At 67.6% G+C, this 10,094-nt stretch overlaps 1 protein-coding gene across 1 annotated transcript; it reads right to left on the bottom strand.

The window, feature by feature from the left end:
• Positions 1 to 2,330: 2,330 nt before the first annotated feature.
• Positions 2,331 to 4,056, bottom strand: NEDD8 (NEDD8 ubiquitin like modifier). The gene is made up of 4 exons (XM_075727400.1): positions 3,998 to 4,056; positions 3,665 to 3,712; positions 2,817 to 2,899; positions 2,331 to 2,424 (listed from the first exon to the last, which is right to left on the bottom strand). The coding sequence occupies exons 1-4, from the start codon at positions 4,013 to 4,015 to the stop codon at positions 2,331 to 2,333; spliced, it is 243 nt and encodes an 80-aa protein (XP_075583515.1). The 5' UTR covers positions 4,016 to 4,056.
• Positions 4,057 to 10,094: the final 6,038 nt, after the last annotated feature.

Genomic DNA, 10,094 nt, shown 5'->3' with positions numbered 1-10,094 from the left:
CCACATTTTTGTGAGGGGAGAAGACCCCAAACCCCCATTTTGTGAGGGAGAAGACCCCAAACCCGACGTTTTATGAGGGCAAAAGACCCCAAACCCCCATTTTGTGAGGGGGGAGAAGACCCCAAACCCGACGTTTTATGAGGGCAAAAGACACCAAACCCCCATTTTGTGAGGGGAGAAGACCCCAAACCCAACGTTTTGAGGGGAAAAGACCCCAAACTCCCATTTTGTGAGGGGAGAAGACCCCAAACCCAACGTTTTATGAGGGCAAAAGACCCCAAACCCCCATTTTGTGAGGGGGAGAAGACCCCAAACCCAACGTTTTATGAGGGCAAAAGACACCAAACCCCCATTTTGTGAGGGGGAGAAGACCCCAAACCCAACGTTTTGAGGGGAAAAGACCCCAAACTCCCATTTTGTGAGGGGAGAAGACCCCAAACCCAACGTTTTATGAGGGCAAAAGACCCCAAACCCCCATTTTGTGAGGGGAGAAGACCCCAAACCCCCATTTTGTGAGAGGAGAGAAGACCCCAAACCCAACATTTTGTGAGGGAAGACGACCCCAAACCCAACATTTTGTGAGAGATGGACCCCAATATCGCCATTTTGTGACGACATAAGACCCCAAACCCAACGTTTTCTAATGGGAAAAGACCCCTAACCCAACATTTTGTCAGGAGAAAAGACCCCAAAACCCAACATTTTGCCAGGGGAGAAGACCCCAAACCCCACATTTTGTGGGGGGTGACAACCCCAAATCCCCATTTTGTGAGGGCAAAAGACCCCAAACCCCACATTTTGTGAGGGGGAGAAGACCCCAAACCCCCATTTTGTGAGGGGAGAAGACCCCAAACCCGACGTTTTATGAGGGAAAAGACCCCAAACCCCCATTTTGTGAGGGGGAGAAGACCCCAAACCCGACATTTTATGAGGGAAAAAGACCCCAAACCCCCATTTTGTGAGGGGAGAAGACCCCCAAACCCGACGTTTTATGAGGGAAAAAGACCCCAAACCCCCATTTTGTGAGGGGAGAAGACCCCAAACCCGACGTTTTATGAGGGGAAAAAGACCCCAAACCCCCATTTTGTGAGGAGAGAAGACCCCAAACCCAACGTTTTGAGGGGAAAAGACCCCAAACTCCCATTTTGTGAGGGGAGAAGACCCCAAACCCAACGTTTTATGAGGGAAAAAAGACCCCAAACCCCCATTTTGTGAGGGGAGAAGACCCCAAACCCGACGTTTTTATGAGGGCAAAAGACCCCAACCCCCCTTTTTGTGAGGGGAGACGACCCCGATACCGCCATTTGGGGGGGGGAAACCCCCACAACCGCCATTTTTTGGGGGGGAGGGGGGACACCCCCCAAAACCAGACTCACTCCGTCTCCTGCTCCAGGGCTTCGGACAGCAGCGCCGGGAGCCTGGGGGGGGTGGGGGGGGTTATGGGCGTGGCACACTTAGCCCCGCCCCTTTGTGCGAAGCCCCCGCCCCCTGGCACCCACCTCTCTCGCAGGGCCGGGTCCAGGCACTTCCAGCGCCCCAGGAGCCGCCGCCGCAGCAGGACGGCAGCCAGCTGCCGCACCTTGGGGGGTTTATTTGAGGGGGGGGGGGGGGGGGTTACAGGGGAAGCCCCAAAACCTCCGTGGGGGGTGGGGGGGGAGGGGTGGGGAAGCCAAAAGCGGGGTCCGCACCTGCGGGCGGGCGGCGGCGCTGAGGAGGGCGGCGAGGCGTGCGGGGGTCTGCGGGTCCGCGAAGGCTTCGCGGAGGCGGGCGGTGGCCTGGGGGGGGGGTCAGGGGCTCAGCGAGGGGGGGTCCCCGCTCCCCTTCCCCCCCGCCCCGGCCCCGCCGGCCCCGTTACCCGGCGGATGACATCGCTGTCGGGCTCCAGCAGCTCGCCGAGGAGCCGCTCCAGCTCGGGCGCCGCCATCTTGGGGGGGGAGACAGGAACCGGAAGCGCGGAGCGCCCGGAAGCGCAGAGCGCCGGAAGCGAGGGGGCGTGGCCCAAAGCGGCGGGAGCACCACCCCTGCGCTCTTAAAAGGGCGACGCCGGGCGCGCTTAAAGCGGCGACGCCGCCGCAGTGCGGCCCACCCGCTCTCTTAAAGGGGCAACGCCGTGTGTTACCCCCCTGCGCCATTCCGCCCGCAATGACATCACGAGCCGCCAGCGTGACATCACGCGAAACTTTATTAAATAGAGAACCGGATAAGGAGGAGCGCGGGGGCGAAGCCTCAGCGGCGGGAGGGTCCGGGAGGGCGGGGGGAGGGCGCCCCCCGCCCCCTCCTGGGCGGGGGCTGAGGGAAAGGGGGCGGTGTCCGGCGCAAGCCCCGCCCCCTCACCGCGGAGCCCCGCCCCCTCGCAGGGCGAGCACAAGATGGAGGACGGAGCCGCCCTGGATCTTGTAGTCGGCCGCCGTCTTCTCGTCGTTCCTGATTGGACGGGGGGGGGGGGGAGGTCAAGGGTCATCCTTTGCCCCGCCCCTTTCGGTGGGCCCCACCCTTCCCTTAGCCACGCCCACTTATATAGGCCACCGCCCATTCATAAGCCACGCCCCCTTCCCCATAGGCCTGTTTGCATTGAGGCCACACCCCCATGGGCCACACCCCCACCAAGCCCCTCCCCTCGCAGACCACACCCCTTCACAAGCCCCACCCCTTCTCCCCATGGCCACGCCCCCCTCCCCACCAAGCCCCCTCCCTCCTTTAACCCCACCCCTGAGCCCCGCCCAGGCGGGCCCCACCCATCAGGCTCCGCCCCTGGCCCTCAGGCTCCGCCCCTGGCCCTCAGGCTCCGCCCCCGGCCCTCAGGCTCCGCCCCTCACATCTGCTTGCCGCTGTAGATGAGGCGCTGCTGCTGGGGGGGGATCCCCTCCTTCTCCTCCACCCGCTCCTTGATCCGCTCCACCTGCCCCGGGGCACCATGGGATGGAGGAGGACCACCCCAGGGCACCATGGGATGTCGGAGGACCTCTCCAGAGCATCCCGGGATGCTGGAGGACCTCCCCAGGGTACCACAGGATGGAGAGGGAGCACCCCAGGGCATCAGGAGATGGAGGAGGACCTCCCCAGGGCATCATGGGATGGAGAAGGAGCACCCCAGGGCATCATGGGATGCTGGAGGACCTCCCCAGGGCATTATAGGATGGAGAAGGACCTCCCCAGGGCATCATGGGATGCTGGAGGACCTCCCCAAGGCACCACAGGATGGAGAAGGAGCACCCCGGGGCATCCCGGGATGGAGGAGGACCTCCCCAGGGCATCATGGGATGGAGAAGGAGCACCCCAGGGCATCATGGGATGCTGGAGGACCTCCCCAAGGCACCACAGGATGGAGAAGGAGCACCCCAGGGCATCCCGGGATGGAGGAGGACCTCCCCAGGGAATCATGGGATGGAGAAGGAGCACCCCAGGGCATCATGGGATGCTGGAGGACCTCCCCAGGGCATTATAGGATGGAGAAGGAGCACCCCAGGGCATCCCGGGATGGAGGAGGCCCTCCCCGGGGCATCCCGGGATGGAGGAGGCCCTCCCCGGGGCGCCCTGGGATGCCCAGCACCCCCTCCACGGGACCCCCGCCGCGCCGCAGGCCATCGCCGGGCCATCACCGTGGCATCCCCGCGGGGCAGCGGGGGCAGAGCGACAGGCGCGGGGGGCGGGCGGGGCCTCCTACCTTGTCGGTGGGCTCGATGTCGATCTCGATCTCTTTCCCTGTCAGAGTCTGGGGGGGGGGGGGGGAGACAGAGCCCGTCAGTGCCCCCCAATCCCACAATGCCCCCGGGGCAGCCCCCCAATCCCACAATGCCCCGGGTCAACACCCCCCCCCAGGTCCCCCCCTATCCCATAATGCACCGGGGCAGCCCCCCCCCATCCCCACAATGCCCCGGGTCAACACCCCTAGGTCCCCCCAAATCCCACAATGCCCCGCGGCGCGGCCTACACCCCCCCCCCCCCGCCCCGGACCCACCCCCCCCCTCACCCCCGGGGCCGTCGCCCCCCGCCCCACCTTCACTTTGATCAGCATCGTGGCCCCCGCCGGCTCCTCTCCCCTCGCCCGGAAGCGGAAATAACCCCCCTACACCGAGCTCCGCCCCCTTACGTCACTTCCCCCTCCCCAACCGGCAGCCCGCGGCCCAGCGCTGCCGCCGCCGCCACCGGCAAAACAAAATGGCGGCGCCCGCGCGGGGGGCTGCTGGGACTTGTAGTCCCAAGCTCCTCCCCTCCGCCGCGCCGCCGCCAATCAGCGCGCAGGGCCCCGCCCTGCCGCCGGAGCGCACCACCGCGGGGGCGGCGGGGGGGAGGCAGAGGCAGCAAAAAATGGCTTTTTTTAACCCAAATTTAGCGGTTTAGGGACTCAACACCCCATCACGCCCCTTCGGCCCGCCCCTCTTAGCACTGCCGCGCTCCCATTGGCCGCCTCCTTGCCTCCTAAAAGCCGATTGGCTTCTTTAACTCCCCCTCCCGCCCCCCCCCCCCCCGCGCTGTGGTACGGCCCCCATTGCGGGCAATGGGATGGGCGGACCCGCTCGAACTGCGGGGGGACCAATGGGGTGTGAGCGCGGCTGCGACTGACCAATGGGATGGCGCGGGGGGCGGAGCCAGGCGTGGAGGGGCGGGGCAGAATGCGGCAGCAGGGGAAACTCAACGGCGGCCCCGGGGGGGGGGGGGCTGGCAAGGGGGGGGGGGTAATTAATCTCTGGGGTAATTAGGGGGGGTAATTAGCATCGGGGGGGAATTAACAGCGCGGCACTCACCGGGGCGGGGCCGGGCGCGGTGGGGGATGGGCAGGGCCCGCGCCTGGAGGGGAAAAAAAGCATTAACCGCCCCTCCCCCGCTCTTAATTGCCCCGTGATTGGTCGCTAATTAACCTCCCCAGCCCTTAATTACCCCCGCCAGCCGCTAATTAACCCCCTCCGCCCTTAATTACCCCCGCCGACCGCTAATTAACCCCCTCCGCCCTTAATTACCCCCCGCCGACTGCTAATTAACCCCCCCACCCTTAATTACCCCCGCCCGACCGCTAATTAACCCCCCCCAGCCCTTAATTACCCCCGCCGACCGCTAATTAACCCCCCCAGCCCTTAATTACCCCCACCGACCGCTAATTAACCCCCTCCGCCCACGTGCCGGCCCCAGGACACCCCCGCAGCCCCTAATTACCCCCTAATTGCCCCGCCCCCCACCTTTCTGCGGGGGTAAGCGTCATCCTCCGAGTCACTGATGACGTCATCGGCGAGCTCTGCGGGGGAGGGGACGGGTGGGTCAGGGCGGGGCCAATTGACCGCTAATTGACCCCCCCCAGCCCTTAATTACCCCCCACCCGACTGCTAATTAACCCCCCCCCAACCCCCCCCAGAGGCTGGGGCCCCCCTCCCCTAAACTCACCCAATAGCTTGAGTGGGCGGAGCTTCTGGAGGCCGGGGCGGGGGCCTTAGCCTGGAGGAGGGGGCGGAGCCAAAAAGGGCGTGGTGTGGCGTAAGGGGGCGGGGCTTAACGGGCAAAAAAGGGGGTGGGGCGGGGCTACTCACCGGGGCGTCGGCTCGCGGCGGGAGGAGCCGGGCGTCTGGGTGGCGGCGGGCAAGGGGCGGGGCATGGGGGGCTGGGGGCGGGGCTTAGCGTTGGGCGTGGCCTCGGAGGGACACACCCTCACTAAGCCACGCCCCCTTTGTCCTTAGGTCCGCCCCCCCCGGGCGCGAAGCCCCGCCCCCTCCGCCCCACCTACCGCAGTGGGCGTGGCCCATGTCGGCCAGGTAGCGGCTCAGGATTGGCAGCTCGGAGGGGCGGGGCCCGGGAGGGGCGTGGCTCCACACCACTTCCTGGAGCTGGAAGGAGGCGGGGTCAGGATGACGCCCGGGCCACGCCCCCTCGCTTTGAGCCACACCCCCGTTCCATTAAGCCCCTCCCCTAAGCGCCCCCCCCCCCCCCCCCAGCCCTGAAGCCTGGCCCAATCTGGAGCCCACGCCCCACCTCCAGAGGCTCCGCCCCCTCCTCAGGCTCCACCCCCCTCCGCAGGCTCCGCCCCCTCCCGGAGGCCCCGCCCACCTGGCGCAGGTCAGGGGGGGGGCAGGGCGCTCTCCAGCCGCTGCAGGTACTCGTAGAAGAGGCTCTCCAGCGCCCGCAGGAACGGCTCCCCGTACTCCTGCCCCGCCGGGCCCTGCGCATACTGGGATAAACTGGGAGGGCACTGGGAAGCCCCCTCGCACACCCCCGGGGCTCCCAGGACCCCCAGGACCTGTCGGAAGGGACTGGGGGGCACTGGGAAGCAATGGGAGGGCACTGGGAGGAACTGGGAAGCACTCGGAGGCGTTTATAGGATGCTGGGATAAACTGGGAGGGCACTGGGAGGCATTTGGGGGGACTGGGAGAAACTGGGAGGCACTGGGAAACCCCCTCACAGTCCCCTGGGGCACCCAGGACTCGTCGGAAGGGACTGGGGGGCACTGGGAGGACTGGGAGACACTGTGAAGCACTCGAAGGCGTTTTATAGGATGCTGGGATAAACTGGGAGGGCACTGGGAGGCATTTTGGGGCACTGGGAGAAACTGGGAGGCACTGGGAAGCAACGCGAGGGCACTTTGGGCAGACTGAGGGGAACTGGGAGGCACTGGAAGGGCACTGGGAGGGCACTGGGAGAGCACTAGGAGGAACTGGGAGGCACTGGGGGGCATTTGGGGGATGCTGGGACAAACTAGAAGGCCACTAAGAGGCATTTGGAGGTACTGGGAGAAACTGGGAGACACTGGGAAGCACTGGGAGAGCACTTTGAGCGGACTGAGAGGCACTGTGGGAATTGGGAGGCACTGGGAGGGCACTGGGAGGCATTTGGGGAACGCTGGACAAACTGGGAGGGCACTGGGAGCCATTTGAGGGTACTGGGAGAAACTGGGAGGCACTGGGAAGCAACGGGAGGGCACTTTGGGCATACTGAGGGGAGACTGCGGGGAACTGGGAGGCAGTGGGAGGGTACTGGGAGGAACTGGGAGGGCACTGGGAGGAACTGGGAGGGCACTGGGAGGTACCTGCAGGTAGGCCGCCCGCCGCCCGCGGTCGGCCAGCAGCGCCAGCACCAGTTTCGCGGAAGCTCTCCTGCGCCTCCCCCACCATCGCCAGGTCCCGGGGGGTCTGGGAGGGGACACGAAGCGGGGGTGAGGCCATTTGGGGTCCCCCCCGTGCCCCTCTCGCACCCCCCCCGTCACTCACAGCCTGGCCGTGGCCGGCCGCCGGCGCTTCCGCCTCTGGGAAGAAGGAATCGACGGCGTCGAAGATCTTCCCGTCGGGCTGGTCCTCCTGCAGCATCCGCACCACCACCTGCGGGGCAGCGGGGGCAAGATGGCCGCCGGCCTCGGCAAGATGGCTGCCAGGGCGTGAAAGCCGGGCAAGATGGCTGCCAGGGTGGGGAAAGCCGGGCAAGATGGCTGCCAGGGTGGGGAAAGCCGGGCAAGATGGCTGCCAGGGCGTGAAAGCCGGACAAAATGGCTGCCAGGGTGGGGAAAGCCGGGCAAGATGGCTGCCAGGGCGTGAAAGCCGGGCAAGATGGCTGCCAGGGTGGGGAAGGCCGGGCAAGATGGCTGCCAGGGTGGGGAAAGCTGGGCAAGATGGCTGCCAGGGTGGGGAATGCTGGGCAAAGTGGCCACCGGCCTTGGCAAGATGGCCGCCAGGGTGGGGAATGCTGGAAAAGATGGCCACCGGCCTTGGCAAGATGGCTGCCAGAGCGAGGAATGCTGGGAAAAGTGGCCACCGGCCTCGGTGTGATGGCCGCCAGGGCGGGCAACGCCGGGCAAGATGGCCGCCGGCCTCGGCAAGATGGCCGCCAGGGTGGGGAACGCCAGGCAAGATGGCTGCCAGCCCCAGGGCATGATGGGAAGACTGCTGCCCCACTGGGGGAGGAGGGTGGCAGCCATTTTGGAAAGAGGCAGGAAGGGTGGTGGCCATTTTGAGGGTGCGAGGCGTGGCCGGGCGGGGCGGCGGCCATGTCGGGCGGGGCGGCGGCCATGTTGGGAAGGGGCGGGGCATACTCACGGCGGCCTGCAGGCCCAGGCGCAGGCGGGCGCCATGTCGGAAGCGGACGGCGGCGGGGGCCGCCCGCCCCACGGCATCCAGCAGCCCCAGCACCCGCGGGAACTGGCCCAGGCTCCGCCCCCGCACCACGTGCCACGCCCCCGCCAGCGCCACCCGCAGGGCCGCGCTGGGGCTGAACGGCGGGAGGGGGCGGGGGGTCAGGGGGAAGCTCCGCCCACCAAGGCTGGAGCCACGCCCTCGGCTCTAGAGCCACGCCCCAAGTCTGTAGCCACACCCACAGCCCCATAGCCACGCCCCCAGGGCCCACAGCCACACCCCTGAGGCCAATAGCCACACACAGCCCCATAGCCACGCCCCCAGGGCCCACAGCCACGCCCTCAGCTCTATAGCCACGCCCCCAAGCCCGTAGCCACACCCACAGCCCCATAGCCACACCCCCTAAGGCCCACAGCCACACCCACAGCCCTGTAGCCACGCCCCAAGCCCGTAGCCACACCCACGGCACGCCCCAATCCTGTAGCCACACCCACAGCCACGCCCCCAGGCCCTTAGCCACACCCACAGCCCCATGGCCACGCCCCAACCCCGTTGCCACACCCACAGCCCCACCCCTGAGGCCAATAGCCACACCCACAGCCCCACAGCCACGCCCCAAGCCTGTAGCCACACCCACGGCCCCATAGCCACGCCCCCAGGGCCCATAGCCACACCCACAGCCCCGTAGCCACACCCACAGCCCCACAGCCACGCCCCCCAGTCCCATAGCCACACCCACAGCCCCGCCCCAAAGCCGTAGCCACACCCACGGCCCCACAGCCCCCGCCCCCCGGCGCCCATAGCCACACCCACAGCCCCATGGCCCCGCCCCCAGCGCCCCGCCCCCATGGCCCCGTCCCCGCTCCATAGCCCCGCCCACCCCCTGAGCCCCGCCCCCCACCCGGCCCCGCCCCCGCTCCGCCCTCCCTTCCCCGCGCGCCGCTCACCTGACGTCACTTCCGCCCATGCTGCGGGGGGGGGGGGGGGGGGGAAGGGCGGTTCCGTCACTTCCGGACGGGGCACGCGCCGGTCCCGGCGGCACCGCGAGCCCGGCGGCAGCGCCTCCGCGTGCCCGCCGCGCCGGAAGTGACGTCAGCGCGCCGGCGAGCCCGCGCGCCCCAGGCGTTGTCCCCGCCCCCCCGTCCTTCCCATTGGCCGCCGCCGCCACCAATCGCCGCGCGCTCTCCCCGCCCCTTTGTGACGTCGCTGGCCCGGCCACCTCCCCGCGCGGCACCCGCCCCGCCCCCCCCGCAGTGACGTCACGGAGCCGTTCTTTCGTCACAGCGCTTTATTTGCGGCGCGGCGAGGTGGGGATCGGGGAAGGGTGGGGGTGACGTCATGTGGCGGGGGGGGGGGGAGAAGCTCGATGACGTCACCGGGGCGGTTTGGGGCGAAAGAGGGAGGGGGAGGGGCCGCGCTGGGGGGGGGCGGGGCTCGACCAGTGCTCCCAGTGCCCCCGCCCCGCCCCAGTAACCCCTCCCAGTGCTCCCAGTATACTCCAAACCCGCTCCCAGTGCTCCCAGTAACCCTTCCCAGTGCTCCCAGTAACCCTTCCCAGTGCTCCCAGTATACTCCAAACCCGCTCCCAGTGCTCCCAGTAACCCCTCCCAGTGCTCCCAGTATACTCCAAACCCGCTCCCAGTGCTCCCAGTACTCCCAGTGCACCCGAACCCGGTTCCATTCTTCCCAGTAACCCCTCCCAGTGCTCCCAGTAGAGTCCAAACATGGTCCCAGTGCTCCCAGTCACCCTCCCAGTACCCCCAGTCACCCTCCCAGTGCCCCCCAGTACCCCCTCCACGCCCTCCCAGTGCCCCCAGTACCCCCCTCCACGCCCTCCCAGTGCCCCCCATTGCCCTCCCAGTGCCCCCCAGTCACCCTCCCAGTGCCCCCAGTACCCCCTCCACGCCCTCCCAGTGCCCCCAGTCACCCTCCCAGTGCCCCCCGTCGCCCTCCCAGTGCCCCCAGTACCCCCTCCACGCCCTCCCAGTGCCCCCCGTCGCCCTCCCAGTGCCCCCAGTACCCCCTCCACGCCCTCCCAGTGCCCCCCG

Source organism: Pelecanus crispus, unplaced genomic scaffold, assembly GCF_030463565.1.
Source record: "Pelecanus crispus isolate bPelCri1 unplaced genomic scaffold, bPelCri1.pri SCAFFOLD_261, whole genome shotgun sequence".
NCBI classification, from domain to species: domain Eukaryota; kingdom Metazoa; phylum Chordata; class Aves; order Pelecaniformes; family Pelecanidae; genus Pelecanus; species Pelecanus crispus.
The sequence above is the reverse complement of the archived record's forward strand: the minus strand, read 5'-3'. Positions and strand labels throughout refer to the sequence as shown.

Coding starts and splice junctions, on each gene's coding strand:
- NEDD8 (XM_075727400.1), bottom strand. Junction 2,900..3,664: donor ACATCGAGCCCACCGACAAG/GTAGGAGGCCCC, acceptor GCCCCGGGGCAG/GTGGAGCGGATCAAGGAGCG. Junction 2,425..2,816: donor ATCTACAGCGGCAAGCAGAT/GTGAGGGGCGGA, acceptor CCGTCCAATCAG/GAACGACGAGAAGACGGCGG.